Raw genomic sequence first — 16,469 nt, 5'->3', positions numbered from 1 at the left:
ATGCTCTTGTAATCTGTGATTATGCAACCAGGTACCCAGATGTTTACCCATTACGTTCTATGCAGGTGAAACATGTAGTCCGATGTTTGGTTGAGTTATTCTCGAGAACAGGCATACCTAAAGAGATATTAACAGACCAAGGTACAAACTTTATGTCTCACCTGATGAAAGGCCTATATAGCCAGCTTGGAGTTAAAGGAATAAGAACCACTCCTTACCATCCTGAAACCGATGGTCTGGTTGAAAGATGTAATGGGACATTAAAACAAATGCTGAGAAAGTTCATTCATGAAACTGGCAAAGACTGGGACAAATGGCTGCCTTTTCTGTTATTTGCTTATCGAGAAGTGCCCCAAGCGTCAACTGGTTTTTCTCCTTTTGAGTTGCTTTATGGTAGACAGGTTCGTGGACCCCTGGACATGCTGAAGGAGAACTGGGTGGCTGGAGAGGCGACGTCACGCAGTGTCATCTCCTATATTCTTCAAATGAGGGACACGTTGGAGAACTTCAGGGAGATGGCAAAGAAGCACATGGAGGAGAGTCAACGAAACCAAAAGGTGTGGTATGATAAACACGCCAGAGAGAGAGATTTGCACCCTGGACAGAAGGTGTTAATATTGCTGCCTACGGGACCAAGTAAGCTACTGGCAAAGTGGCAGGGCCTGTACACTGTGACAAGGAGAATAGGACCTGTCACATATGAGATTCTCTGCCCTGACAAACAAAAGAAAAAGCAGATTCTACATGTGAACCTCCTGAAGGTGTATGCAGAGAAACAAGCGGAACCATTGAGCTCCCAGAGCCTATTCATCAGAGAAATCTCGGTTACTGAGAAGGAGGAGATGGATGAGGCTGTGATGACACCCAAGAGGGAATGGGGTAATTCTAAAGAGACCTTGTTACACCTGACCCCAAAGCAACAAATTCAGTTAGCAGAGGTAAGGGAATCATTTCCTTCCCTATTTAAAGATAAACCCGGACGAACTAATCTCATCACCCACAAGATTGTGCTCAAAGAAAATAAACCTGTACGTTTGAGGCCATATCGGATTCCGGAGCGGAAGGTTGAACCACTGAAGCAGGAGGTACGAGCAATGCTTGATATGGGGATCATCGAACCATCTAAAAGTGAGTGGTCTAACCCAATAGTGTTAGTACCTAAAAAGGACACCGCTCAACTACGATTCTGCTCAGACATGAGAAAGCTCAATAGTGTTTCGTGTTTTGACTCATACCCTATGGCTCGTATTGATGAACTGCTGGAGAGATTGGGGCGACCGAAATTTATTACAACGCTGGATCTGTGTAAAGGATACTGGCAGGTCCCTCTCGACCCCACCTGCAGAGAATACACAGCTTTTCAGATTCCGGGGTTAGGGCTCTTCCACTACACAGTTTTACCATTTGGTCTGCATGGAGCACCAGCGACCTTTCAAAGATTAATGGATATTATCCTGAAGGACTGTTCCAGTTTCTCAGCTGCCTATCTTGATGACGTCGTGATCTACAGTGAAGGTTGGGAGGACCATCTCCTGCACATCAAGACCGTCCTTGGGAAAATACAAGCGGCTGGACTCACCATTAATGAGCAAAAATGCTCCTGGGCACAAGAAGAGGTGCGTTACCTGGGACATTTGATTGGGAAAGGAAAGATTCAGCACCAGGTGGAGAAAGTGAAGGCCGTGGAGAAGATACCACCTCCCCAGACCAAGAAGCAATTGAGGTCATTTCTTGGGCTGATTGGTTGGTATATATATATATATATATATATATATATATATATATATATATATATATATATATATATATATATATATATATATATATATATATAAAATCCTCGTCTCACCCCTCATGGGTGGTGTATGCCCCCCATTTTAGCTCGGGTCCTCTACCAGAGGCCAGGAAGCTTGAGGGTTCTGCGCAGTATCCGTGCTGTTCCCAGCACTGCGCTTTTCTGGACCGAGATATGCGATGTTGTTCCCGGGATCTGTTGCAACCACTCGTCGAGTTTGGGGGTCACTGCCCCGAGTGCTCCGACCACCACAGGCACGACTGTCACCTTTACCTTCCAGGCTCTCTCCAGCTCCTCTCTAGGTCTATAGGTTTTTTTTTCTTTGTCGCTGCGTACGGTTGGAGTGATAAAAACAGCAACATGACCGGTAAACTGTCTGCATTTCCGCTTGTGTTAGCGTTTTTTTTTTAATCATTTCAAAATGAAAACCTGCTTATGTGTAAGGAATTGTTTTGCGTAATCTTCAATTCAAAAATTAATTCTTTCAAAATGTTATATTATTGACGGTCCTTTGACGGTCTCCCAGTATAATATGAAGCTGACCCAATATACGTATTTCCCACTGATTGTATGTATTAGCTGTCTCTTCCCACTTCATTGGCATGTGCATCGTGACTTTCTTAACTATATAACATCATGAAACGTTTGTCTGAAAGCTCTGTTAAGTAATGTTGCTGCAAGGAATGTAGAAAATATCTGCATGCACACCTGCTCCTACAGCTGTCTGGCGCATCCCCATCGTGAGAGGGGTTGAGAGAATTTATACTTTATAAGCAGCCGAAAATTGATCATTGCCCTTTCTAGAGATTGATATTGTTGCCAAACCTTGACAAAAAAATAATAATAAAATGGAGCCAGGCAGCAGATTTTAAAGAAATGATTGTGCATGTAAATGCTAATTAACGTGAATGTGTCAAGAAACCCGTTGCCTGATAATGACCAGGAATTGTGCTCACTGGTAAATCCGGCACCATGGATGTCATCTTCACATGATGTGTCTTTAGTCATGCAAGCCCTGGGCTGTAAAGCTGTGGCACAGGACAATAAAATGGAATAATAGGAGGAGATAATGAGCCTATTACAAGACTCATTTTAACACATTTATACACCAGTGGAACATGCTGTGATGCCAAATAATGAGAATGAATCATGTAAAGGTGCTGTTGACTGAAAGGAAGCTTTGCTGATGCTTATCATCCCGCTGTCCTGAGAACTGCAATCCGCTGAGACTGTACACATCACCCTCTGCCTCGCCAGCTCGGAGTGAGGTGGTGGTGGATGGAAGTGGGGGTGGGAGTGTAGTTGGGGTGGGGGTGAGGAGAAATAGCTCTCTGTGTCGAAGCAACCACTCATTCACCAAGCAGCACACACAGCAGAGGGAGGAAGAGGAGAAGGAGGAGGAGGAGGAGCACAGCAGCTGCTGCAGCAGTGTGCACGCAGAATTTTGCATGAATAAAAAAACCTAAAACAAAAGGAGCTTAAACAACAGCAGTAGGAGAATTCTACGCGGATGAAGCTGTTGGCTGTTTGGACCTCGGGAATAAAGTGTGTGTTTCACACTTGACCAGTAGAGGAATGCGCGGATACTTGGCGTCTACATCCCTGTGGCAAAGTTGAGCTCGAGTGGAAATTGAGTTGAAAGAAAAAAGTCACTGCAAATTCCACCACACATTTTGTATTGACACTTCTCAAAGAGTCCAGGATTTGGTCCTCTTTGCAAAGTCAGGTAGGTACAAAAAAAACATTTGAATTCTTTGTTTAGTTGTGAAATGCACAATTCTTATCCAAATGTTTTATTCAATCCTCCCAGTCCGGAGAGAATGAGGTGTCGCTGGGTGAAGCATGAGCCGTCAGAGTATCGGTCATAAGCCGCTGTCTCTGCTATGGACGAGTGCGGCTCTTGGCCTCTGGCTCTGCTGCTGCCGGTCCTTGCGGACTGCCGCCGCCGGAGACGCAGCCGCCGGAGCCGCCGGTCCGGCCGGGAACTGCCTTGCCGGCTCACTGTCATGGCTTTTATCGGATAAAGGACCTTTCCAACAGTCTTTGGAGTTCACAGAGGCTGCAGAGAGGCACCAGCAAGGCTTTAGCACCAGATATAAGATCTACAGGTGAGAGATGTGTGAGTGAGCGCGCGCGCTGCGCCGATTGTCTGAGGACTGTGGAGGATATAGTCTTGATGCATTTTGGAGCAATGCAGCGTGTGTGCGTGCAATCACCCATTTCACCTGACATAGCACTTAAAACCAGTGTGGAATTAATCGGTGAAAGCAGCTGCTGACGAGATGTACTGAAAGCTTGCCCACTCTCAGGATTGCCCTCGCAGTATCACACCTGCCAACATTGAGCTATATGGAATTCAGCCAAGCATATTTGGACTGAAAAAATGAAAGGTGGAATTCTTGACCATTCGAGACGTGTAACTCGTAGACATGCAAAACAAGATAAAAATGGTTCAATTCCTTCTCCAAAGTGCTGTTCATTAACACCGATTTGGTTTATTTAGTACAGGTTGTTATTATGTCCATGGCAAATTTCAAGCCTTCCCAAGCTGAGAATGACCCCTTTGCCTGCAAATCTTTGTGGTTCGTCTTTCCTCTTTCAGAAACACAAATGACTCTGAAACCTCAGTTCTATCTTTTGATCCTTAATTCTATCATTAAAATTTAAAATTGACTGTAAGGTCAAAAATGGGACTACTCGTCTGATCGATCTTCTTCCATTTTCATATTTTAAATCTTAGTCAGTAACTCCAAAATCTTGGTCCCTATTAACCGGCAAAATGTGAGGAAATGCTGCATTGAATATGTTCCATTATACACTGTGTTGCAAATAATTGGGCATAGTGAATAATTGTTCATATATATATACAATGATACCTCAGTTTACGAACCCCTTGGCTGACGAACTACTTTTGGGATACACACGGATATTATGAAACGAAAATATATTGCAATATATTGGAAGATTGCAATACATGCAATAATATATTGTCATATATGAGGTGTTGAATTGCATTTTCCAATATGTCAATATATGCATCGACCATATATGTGTATATATATATTGGTAAATATATTTTAAAAAGTGTTGCAATTGAGACCAAAAAATTGCACTATATTTTTCACATGTAATGGTCTGTATTTATATTTTACAACATATTGCAATATATAATCAGTCTATAATAGAACTGAGGTTTTTTTAAATTACATGATCTCAGAGTCAGATAGACTTAATCCTACCTCTGCATGAGTTCAATTGGTGAACAAAAATGTTTAGAAATTTATTTTTTCCTTTTATTGTTTTATGTCTAGTGTTCTCTTGCTCAAATAAATAAAATAAGTGAATAATAATTTTTGACGAAAATATCATGATGACAAAAAACAAAAGTAGTCTTACAGAAATACCATTTATTTGGGGGGTCTACAGAATTGCCATGTACTTTGCCATGAAATTTTCAATTCTCCACACCGGATCTTGGAGGAATACATGCATAGAGGTTTGCAAATGTTGGTAAATCAATGAGCACACATTTTCTTTTGAAGAGTGTGACATCAAATATCTGTTTCCTGCCACGGAACGTCCTTTTCAAACAAACTACATTTTCAACATTATTCAGAATACTATGTGATTTATCATACTGTCTCCCAAAAGCAAAGCACCTTCTGTGGTGATGATGTTTCCATTCTGCATCAGTACAGTGAAGCTGTTTCTTTTCATTACCCCCGTGCACTCTTGAGAGTAATACAGCTCTCCGTTGACCAGAATTCTCTTGAATATTTTCACAAGTGTTTTTGGAGTGACTGCAAGTTGCTCTTTCATGACCAGTCGCTCTTCACTTGATAGTTCTCGAGAATAAAAAAAACAAGGGTTCCAAATTGATCACCGAGTCGATCTAACTGCTTCATTCTTTTTTTGCCAGTTAATTTACTAAAAAGCTGGATGCATTCGGGAATAGCGTTTTTGAGTGAATTATTTCCTAAAATAGGCAATACTTGGGTATATGTGAATTGTTTCATTATTTGCAAAGGGACACTCTGAGTGCCATGAAACATTTTCAGTATTTCACAATTGTATAACTCAAAGATATAACCAGAATGGGCCCACAAAGGTCCCCAATTCCTTACAGACTGTGGTAAATGAAGACATAAATGTATGTTAAATGACACATGAATATTCCCATACAGTGTTTCAAATTGTGTCACAAAATCTACAACAAGTTTTTCACATTTTTTTAAATCCGCTTTTGTAATGTCCTTGCAAAGTAAGAACATGAATGTGACAAGGACTAACCAATGCTGGTAAAACATGTTGGGGAGAATTCCTTTCAGTACAAATACACTATAAAACTGTAACCAATTCTGCCATTCTGACGCCTTCCAAAACTTCCTCTGTTGAAGAGATCGTGGCAAGGAGGCTTGATTAGTAACAGCTGTTGATCAAGTTTGTTTACTCTACTGCCAATATAATATGGCTTTTTGTGGTTATCACTGTCCAGCCACATGCTTGCCATTTGGCGAACCGCTCCAAGATGTACACTATGCATGTGATCAGGAGGCATACCAGATATAAAGTCAAAATGTGGAATATTTATCAGACATGTTGGTCCTTTAACACCCCTCACAGTTTTTTTGGTACATAAAGCCTCCTTTCCATCACATATGGCCGAAGTGCGGTCCCTCTTTGGAACATCTTTGTATGGGTACACCCTGACTGTGCCATTTCCTTTCTCAACTTGTTCACCAGGATGCAAGCAGAGGCTGCATCCATACTGGCCATTAAACTGGGTCATGTTTTGAAGTATGGGCCTAGCTACTGAATCACACATCATGAGAGCACCCACAACTTTACATTGTTCCAAAGTGCCATTGCTTGTTATCTGAAAGCCCTCTCTTGACAACTTTTGACACTCTGAAATGAATGGCTTTAAAAAAGTATTGACATTTGGCTTTTTAGCACCAAACCACAAGCCAAAAAGTAAAACATTGTCTTTGCGCACAAGGTAAGGTAGTTCATTTACAATCCCATATAATGGCCAAATACCAGAGTGTGAGGATTTGAAAACAGGCACGCCATCACAATTGAGTGTTAAGGAGTATCCATGACTACAGTCAAGTGGGCCTCCAATTTTGTTCAGATTGCAGTACATTCGACCATTTCGAATATCTTCAAAAGAGTCAGAATTAGATGTGCCATCTCTTGACTTCAGACAATGCACAATATCTTCTCTTTGAAGAAGATGTTCCAACTGTGTTTGGATTGGCAAATATATGAAGTAGTTTCTATTCTTCAGTGAGTTTGTTTTATTCCAGGTTGTGTTGCATACAACGCATTGTCCATCACCATCCTGGTCACCAAGATAGTACTCACAGTTTGGACAAAATATGTGACATTGTAAATGACTTTCTACTGGCTTAAGTTCTTTTAGGAACAAATGCTTTGAGGTTAATTGTGTGTTTTCTGAACAGTGAATATTGATCAAATCTAGGAGATCTGAGAGAGCTGTGCCTGTGTCTCAAAACAAATGAAAGTATAAGTAGAAAACTCTGAGATTGGGTAAGTCGTGAACCAGCATAAAGTGTCTCTTCGTTTTCCAGCTCACTACCAATTTTTTTAAAACGTGATTCTTCATGTACTGATTCATCACGACTATCTTCAAAGGATACTTACCACAATGTGGCTGACATGTGTTTCATGCCCATTGTTAGAATCAAAGTGAGCGGAATTCTCATCTCGGGTCTGTCGTTAAAAAAATAATAAAATGTGTAAAAACACAGATTTTTTCTAACTGCATACGTATGGTCTTGTTTACATTCTCAAAGTTAAGCTCACGCTCAGCAGCTCTCAGTATAACCTTTCTTTCTACACAAATTTAGAAGGATATATTTCTATCAAATTTGTTTTCTAATACTGTAGAACAAATATTTATGTACCAATTTTACACTGCAAAATGGTGAAATATGGGATACACATTTTAATAGCTTGACCTCTGTACAGAATAAAAAAACAATTCGAAGGAACTAATCGGAAAGACAAATTTGAGAGTGTAAGAAAGACTTACCTGCTAACTGTAGAATCAAAGCCAATTCGACCGGCCATCCATTCACCGTGTTTTTGGTGTTTGTCGTTCGACATTCTAGTAGATAGTTCTTGTCAGTAGTAGCTGGGTCAAAGTCTATTATCCAGCTCAGTGGAGCGTTGCTGGTTTTGTCTTTGTCAGGCCCTATGGCCCAACTGACAAGTGCAAACCTATATTTTGACATTTCCACAAAAGACAGTGTCACTTCTGTTTTCTTGTGTAATAATTGCGCCCAAATAAATTGATTTGAAGTTCTCCCGCTCCTTTTACGAGCCTAAACTATTCGACGTTTTCAGCAGAGCGCGGGCTTTAAATATCGCGATATGAATGGTTGGTTCGTGATTACTGTTTTGCGCATGCTCCATATACGCCAAGCATTCTAGTAAATGACTCGTGTTTTTATTTTTTTTACGTCGTCTTTTTTCAAACCACAACCGACCAACGAAAGTTAGTGAGTGCTTTTTCATCACGATTACAGTAAAACAAAAGTAGAAAATGGACCGACTTCGACTGAAAAGGAAATATATCCTCTCGGGTGCTCATCATATGGATATTCCAAGAAGAACAAGACGTTTATGGAAGAAAAGGTTCGTATTTTTCATTGAATTATGGCTATACAGAACACGGCAAAGCTAACTGTTTCAAACATCTTAATACTGATTTTATACAGAAGAAAAATGGGCAGCGATTATAAGAATAGCGATGGTGTTAACACTTGTAAGACTATTTTCACGTTAATGTTATTTTACTCAAGCAATGTACGTGTTTCCTCAGAGATGAATCAGACGGATAGACTCATGAATTGAAACATAAAAATGAATCTATTTTGTATTTTATTTTAACTCAGGAAAGCAATGAGAGATAAAAAGATTGATGACCCCAAGCAGGATCTGGTATATCACTCGCCAGAATTCAGCTCGGAGATATACACGATGAGAAAAGGAAAACGCATTTTCTTCGGTGAAGGCAGTGCCAGTGACAAAGCATCTGGCACTGAATATCCAAAACAGGTAATCTAGAGTTGTCACATTATGTAACATTTATGCCATAATAATAATAAAAAAAAATCTCTTCCCTTTAGAAAAAAGCCAAAGTAGTAGCTCAAAGACGAATGGAAGAGGAAATACTTTCAGGGCACAGTCAATCCAGCCCTGGTACCGAAGAATCATCGAACCAGGAAACCTATGATTTGACAAAAGATCAGCAGAGCCAGATGAAGAACTTACAAGAAGAAAATGCCAAACTGCGCCACATTGTAGTTAAGGGCAAGTATTGGATATTTCATACATACACAATATACCTGTGTGTAATATATATATATATATATTCTGAGTAGACACGTTCCGCCAGCTTTTGAAGGCGAGCTAAGAGGACCCGAGCGTAGACCTTTCCCACGACGCTGAGTAGGGAGATCCCTCTGTAGTTGTTACAGTCACTTCTCTCTCATTTGTTTTTGTATAGGGTGACAATTTTGGCATCTCGCATGTCTTGTGGTACGGCACCTTCTTCCCAGCACAGGCATAGGAGTTCATGCAGGGGGTGGAGTAGGGTTGACTTGCAGCTCTTGAGGAGGTCAGGAGGGATGCTGTCATTGCCAGGGGCTTTTCTGGAGGCCAGACTATCTATGGCCTTACTGAGCTCATCTTCTGTTGGTGTTACATCCAGTTCCTCCATGACTGGCAGACACTGTATGTTATCCACAACGGACATGGTCTTCTCACTCCGACAATTGCAAGAGAAGTGCAGAGAACAAAACCAGCCACTGTACATTGCGTTCATCGACCTCACCAAAGCCTTCGACCTCGTCAGCAGAGATGGACTCTTCAAGGCCCTCGCAAAGATTGGCTGTCCCCCCAAACTGCATAGCTTGATTGAATCATTCCATACTGACATGAAAGGGACGGTACAGTTCAATGGAAATCTCTCTGAGCCTTTTGGCATCCGCAGCGGCGTCAAGCAAGGCTGTGTGCTCGCTCCAACACTCTTTGAGATCTTCTTTTCTCTTGTTCTAAGGCATGCCTTTGGAACATCCCATGAGGGAATCTACCTCCGCACAAGATCAGATGGAAAACTTTTCAATCTAGCTCGCCTGAAAGCCAAGTCGAAAGTTCGTGAGATCATCATCAGAGACATCCTGTTTGCTGATGACGCTGCAGTGGCAACCCACCAGCAGTCGGAGCTGCAATCATTGATGGACTGCTTCTCTCGAGCTTGCAAAGACTTTGGACTGACCATCAGCCTGAAAAAGACCAATGTGCTCGGGCAAGATACCCCATCAACACCAGTCATCAACATCGATGACTACGAACTTGAAGTCGTCCACCAGTTCACCTACCTTGGGTCCACCATCACTGACAACCTCTCCCTTGTCACAGAATTAGACAAGAGGATTGGGAAGGCTTCTACAACACTCGCCCGACTCACAAAACGAGTGTGGACAAATCATGATCTAAACATGAAGACAAAGATGGCCGTGTACAATGCCTGCGTCCTCAGCACCCTGCTCTACGGCAGTGAAACATGGACCACACATGCAAGCCACGAAAAGAGACTCAACTCATTTCACCTGAGGAGCCTTCGCTGCATTCTCTGCATTTCTTGGCAAGACAAGGTGACAAACATTGAAGTCCTATCCCGTGCAGGTCTACCCACCATGTACACCCTGTTGAGGCAACGTAGACTACGCTGGCTGGGCCATGTGCATCGAATGGAGGATGGCCGCATTCCCAAACACATCCTTTATGGGGAGCTTGCCACAGGGAAAAGAAACACCGGCCGCCCCCAACTGAGGTTCAAGGATGTGTGCAAGAGAGACATGAAGAGCCTAAAAATCAACACAGAATCCTGGGAGGACCTAGCCTCAGACCGCTCCAGCTGGAAAAGCACGCTCCACTTTCGGCTGCAGGACGGCGAGAAAGAACTGACAAAAAAGGCAGCGGAGAAACGTGCACGCAGAAAGAATTCCGCAGCCAACAAACCGGGACCACCACGAGCAAACAGACCAACAGCATTACACATATGTGACTCCTGCGGCAGGAACTGCCACTCTCGCATCGGGCTCTTCAGCCATAGAAGGCACTGTACAAGCAAAACAACATAGGTCAGTCATCCATGGTCAGCCATGACCGATGGAGGCCGACGACGACGACGACGATATATATATATATATATATATTATATATTCTAAGAATGCAATCTGAAGCAATTATACCCAGACCATATATGCTGCATTCACACAGCATGTTCCAAGAATCACACACACACACACACACACACACACACACACACACACACACACACACACACACACACACACACACACACACACGCACGCACACGCACACACGCACACACACACATAATAATAATAATAATGAGTAATTGATGTTTCAAATTGTCTATGTGATTGTGCGTGTGTCAACCATCAATCACTGTCTGCATCATTTACACAGATTGTTGCTGTAAATAAACCATCGGTGAGCAAACCCGTTACAGCTATCGTACATAAAGTATCTGTCAATCCCATAACATGTTCCTCTTATTATACTTGTCACGATAGGCCCTTTTTGTAGCTCCTCGGAGTATATCGGTCTTCATGGTTACAGTGTAATATGCCCATTACATTATACAGTAAAGTCTCGTTATATCGATATCAGATATATCGATAGTCCCGGTTATATCGATACTATTTCTATGAACGCACGGAGAAAATTACATGCAAACAGGGTCGGATATATCGATAGTCCCGGTTATATCGATATTTTTTCGGACTCCCTTGAATATCGATATAACGAGACTTTACTGTAGTTGCTATCTGTATAAGTTTGTATTCATTATTCTTTCTCAGAAATTCCAACATTGTTGATGGAAGTGAGAAAACTTATCTCAATTCACACCACCAGCGTAGAAGTTGACAGCCGTCCTACTCAACATGCGGATGAACGTGGTGCTGAGAATGGTTGTCCGGGTGAAACATCAGTTTGCACACCCGTGAAACCCTCACAAGTATGTATTTCATAATTATTACATCTCTAACATTAAAACACATTATTGGCATCAAATGTCTTTGAAATGTTTGTTTCTTCTTCATCTATGCATTCTAAAGATTGGAGTGACTTTCCTTATTTCCTTGTTCATGGATTTACATTGCTTTCATTCACATCAGGTGAAAATCGGGAAGGACAGTGTCACAGTTTCCTCACATTGTTGGGAGACTGCAAAAACCTGTACCACAGCCAATGGGATGGCACGGGTGCTATTAATGGGACTCTTTGATCTCGAAGTCCTCCTGAAATCCAACCTTAAAGGTGGGTTGAGCAAATTGGACCCCAGTGCTGAGCGGTGGCACGCTCTGGACCCAAGGAAACTTCAAGCCTTGCTAGGTAAATTAATCAGTCAGTTGTACTCTAGCTTAGTAGCATTTCTGCCAGGGGGAGAACTTTCCTGTTGGTTATCCAGAAAATGAATGTGGTTTGTTTGAGCAGCATGTCCTCAGGGTTCTCAACACGTCTTTCTGTTGTTTAATTGCAGCGTCAGGCTTTTCATTTTTTGTTGCCGTAAACTTTTACCCCAATAGTAAGAGATTGAAGAAAAGCAAGACACAGGTGCTACTTATTTTCACTCAACATTAAATTTGAAAAAAAAATGTATGTGAAAAAAATTCAACTGCTGATTATTGCAACTGGTTCCATCTCTAATCAAAATCAATGAAAATGTATGGTTAGTAAATGCCTAATATTGTTCTGAAAACAATCTGAAAATTTTACATTTGTTTTTGCCTTGAAGGTGTTCTATCCCACATAAATAATTATAAATGCCTTAATTAACATAAAATGTTTCATGTCCCAATTTAAAGCTTCAAAAAGTCTGTAATTTGATTATGTAGGGCTTAATCTTTCCGCATGCCCTATTTTTGTTTCAAAACGCCTTTTCTCAAAGTGTCATTGCTATAAATTTTAATATAAACCTACAGCCTGTTTCAATATTATTGAGTTGGTGGGTGGTTTCTGTTCAGTTGCTGCATACTTGTTTTTGTTGAATAGATAACTTTAAATGTTCATTTTTTTAGGTCTTAAAAACATTTAAAATAAAATTCTCAATCGCTTCAAAAATCTTATTGGTGGTTACTAGAAGTGACATTAAGGGAAATTAAATTGTAAAGTTATTGAAAGGGGATCTGAAAAAAAGTGTGACATTTTACTTCAGAATAGTTGCAGGAGGACACATACACACGCACGCGCGCACACACACACACACTGTTGATACGTCACAATCCCAGTAGGGGGGCCATATTCACAGCCATTTGCCCAGGCAAAAAAAAAATCGTCCTAGGACGCCACTGACAATTAAGCAAGATGACTGGGATGGGTATAATCAATGTTTTTCTTTTCCACAGATGCTGTTGTAGCAGAATTTCCAACGGCCAAGAAAGCGGATTTGAGAAAGTCCATTAACAGTCGTATCTGTGAGCTTCGACACCAGATTAAGCTCAAAACTTTGAATTTGTGATTATAAACATTTTTTATTTATTTTGGATGGTTTGTGTATTTGTTAAAGTTTACAGAAAATGTATTTTTCATAAGTGGATAAAGGGTTGCGTACAATTTGGACAATTTAATCAAAACATTGCTATTTAAGTTGTCATATTAGTATATCCACTTAGGTATTGTGTGAACGCAGTTATAGTGTTGCAAAAGGTATGTAATCTCGGTTCAGTTTTTTTTTTTTTTGTTTAAGTGTTTCACTGAATATATTTAAACCTCGACAGAATTAGTTTTTTTGTGATGATGAAAAATAAAGGATGTTTTTGATACACCCAGTTTGTGTTTAGTGTTTAAAATGAAAACATGCTCATTTATGTATGTTTTCATATAATTTGCATACATTCACAATGTATTTTATCATATATTAAACATGTATCTGTATGTAGTTGTGACATATATTTCCATATAATTTTACATACATAAAAATACATTGTATCATATATTGGTTATATATTCCTAAATACATCACTAATATATTGTCTAATATATGTAGTAATATATGGTGGTAGTTATTTATAAATATAAAATTACATATTTTTGTACTATATAAATACATAATTATAAGTTATTTTTGAATATATTGCAATATATGAAAAGTGGCAATCAATTGTATATTTTGCAATATATTACAATATATAAAAATATATTCTGAACAATATATAATATATTGAACAATATATGATTTGACAATATACAGTGAGACCTCAATTTATGAACTTAATTGGTTCCCAGACAGAGTGTGTAAGGTGAAAAGTGTGTATCTCGAAAAAAAAAATTCCCATAGGAAACAATTAAAATGAGAATAATCCGTTCCGGGGTTTCCATAAAATATACTTTTCAACTAAATAAGCCTCAAAACTACACACAGCCTACCTTATATGCATAATAAATGTGCTATGGTATTGTAATTAAAGAAATACACTGCATCGTATCATAAAGTCACTTTATTTACATTTGTGATGGTCATTGATGACTTGATGGAATGGCGTTGGAGGTCGAAGGTCAAAGGGACTTGCTGTTTGGAAAGATTACATGAGGACTGTAATTAAAGAAATAAACTGCTGTAAAATAAAGCTGTATTTACCATTTTGATGGTCATTGGTGGCTTATGGAAGGAGAGTCACAGAAGGACTGTTGGTAACTTAACCTCTGGTGTGGCTTCTCTTTGCTTCTTTGGAGACTCCTCATCCTTTTTGCTGATTAAAAACCTCTTAATTGACACCTGTTGCTTTCTGACTTGTAAGGTGTTACGAGGCTGAGGCATCACATTATCGTTCATCATGTTGATGATTGTCATAGCCAGTCTTTTCTGGATAGAACTGTTCGGTAAAAGCTTGCACATCATTCCACTTTGCCAACATTGTCTCCTCCTCCTCGCCCTCAGATGTTCTCGAACCATCCGTTACGGGCTTTAAAATCCTGAATAAGCGCCGGACTTTCAGGTTGGCGCGTGGCGATATCGGCGTGAATTAGCCGTGCTTTCTCGCCTAAAATAGCTTTACTCACGCTGTCGCCGGATAGCTGCTTTTCGTGAATCCAAATTAACAGAAGTTTTTCAACTTCTTCGATTGCCCGAGACTGTCGCTTTAAGAGCATGGAAACACCTTTTGCAACAGACGCACCTTTGATAGCTTCTTTGTTGCGAAGGATGGTAGCGATGGTGGACTTAGCATAGCCGCGCTCTGTCGCTAAATCACACAAACGCACACGTCGTTCGTGTTTTTCAATTAGCTCCTTCTCAGCGACGGTGACTTTATTGTGTTTCATCTTGGGCTGAACACGAGCCTGTGGTGGTTTTTTTCGGTTCCATAATCGTAAAAGTATAAGCAAAAAGCTGCAAGGAGGCGATGGACGTGTGCATTCAATGAGAGGGGGTGTGCAAAGTAGCGTCGGCTGGAGCACTGTTCGGTTGCCGAAGATCACTCCGCCAGAGCCGAAGGTTGTGTGCTTTCGTGTTCTTCCGCAGAAGATTATTTATTTATGTATACACACTTCCACCGAAGTGTGTAATATAAAAATAGTTCTTATTATGAGGCTTAATAGTCATAAATTTGACGTTCGTATGATGAAAAGTTCGTATTATAAGGCGTTCGTAAGTTGAGGTCTCACTGTATAATATATGGGGAAATACCATTGAAAACAATATATTTTAATATATTATAATTTATTACATTGATGTAGTGGAAAATATATTTTCGTTTCGTAAGGCTGCCACAATGAGTGATGTGTTGTTCGCGAACAAGCCCGTTCTCCTAACAAGAAAATGGCAGCCGACTGTTTTGGTCCTCTATTGCCCGCCCCCAGTCTTCGGTTAAAGCCATGTGATTGGTCAAGAACGCAGCAGTGAGGGCGAGGAGGTTACAGACAGAGAGAGAGTGAGGCCGTTCTCCAAAAAAACAAAATGGCGTCTTCGGTTAAAGCCAGATGATTGGTCAAGAATGCTGCAGTGAGGGGGGGGGGGGAGGTTAAACATTAAAGAGACAGGCAGACGACAGAGAGAGAGTGAGAAAACACACACACACACACGAAAGTGAGATGACCGAGCTTGAAACAGAAAAACAAAAGTGAAATGGTGAGAAAATGAATAGAAAAATGCGAAATTCCAACTTATTTCAACTTTGATATATATATATATATATATATAGATATATATCAGTAAAGTCTCGTTATATCGATATTCAAGGGAGTCAGAAAAAATATCGATATACCCGGGACTATCGATATATCCGATATCGATATAACGAGACTTTACTGTATATGGGGAGAGAGACAGAGAGAGCAAAGCCCCAATATCAGTACGCACGATGCAAAAAATAAAAGAGCAAAAAAATAGCATTTGCATGATTGCATACAAATGATGAGCAACTAAGGCTTCTCGCATGTACTCAATATGGTTGAGGTGATCTCCCCCCCATCCCACTTTTATTCCTACCCATAGCAACTAAAGCTTCAGTGGCAATTTGACCAGCGTGGGATGATGCACTGTCTTGCATGAGAATTATTTGATAGCAGAAGGCTCTGTTCTTTCTTCCTTATTTCAATCCGACGTAAAATG

The 16,469-nt window shown here is 40.5% G+C and overlaps 1 protein-coding gene across 1 annotated transcript in view; it reads left to right on the top strand.

The window, feature by feature from the left end:
* Nucleotides 1-3,168: 3,168 nt before the first annotated feature.
* The window catches only part of brinp3b (BMP/retinoic acid inducible neural specific 3b), a 51,568-nt gene continuing 38,267 nt past the window's right edge, over nt 3,169-16,469 (top strand). The window contains exons 1-2 of the mRNA XM_089008553.1: nt 3,169-3,521; nt 3,606-3,903. Coding sequence (XP_088864679.1) covers nt 3,638-3,903 — 266 coding nt within the window. The 5' untranslated portion in view covers nt 3,169-3,521; nt 3,606-3,637. The remainder of the gene's footprint in view (nt 3,522-3,605; nt 3,904-16,469) is intronic.

The sequence above is a fragment of the Hippocampus bargibanti genome, linkage group LG11, assembly GCF_051943395.1.
Source record: "Hippocampus bargibanti isolate YZ-2025 linkage group LG11, ASM5194339v1, whole genome shotgun sequence".
NCBI classification, from domain to species: Eukaryota; Metazoa; Chordata; class Actinopteri; order Syngnathiformes; family Syngnathidae; genus Hippocampus; species Hippocampus bargibanti.
This window is presented reverse-complemented; position numbering and strand designations above follow the sequence as displayed.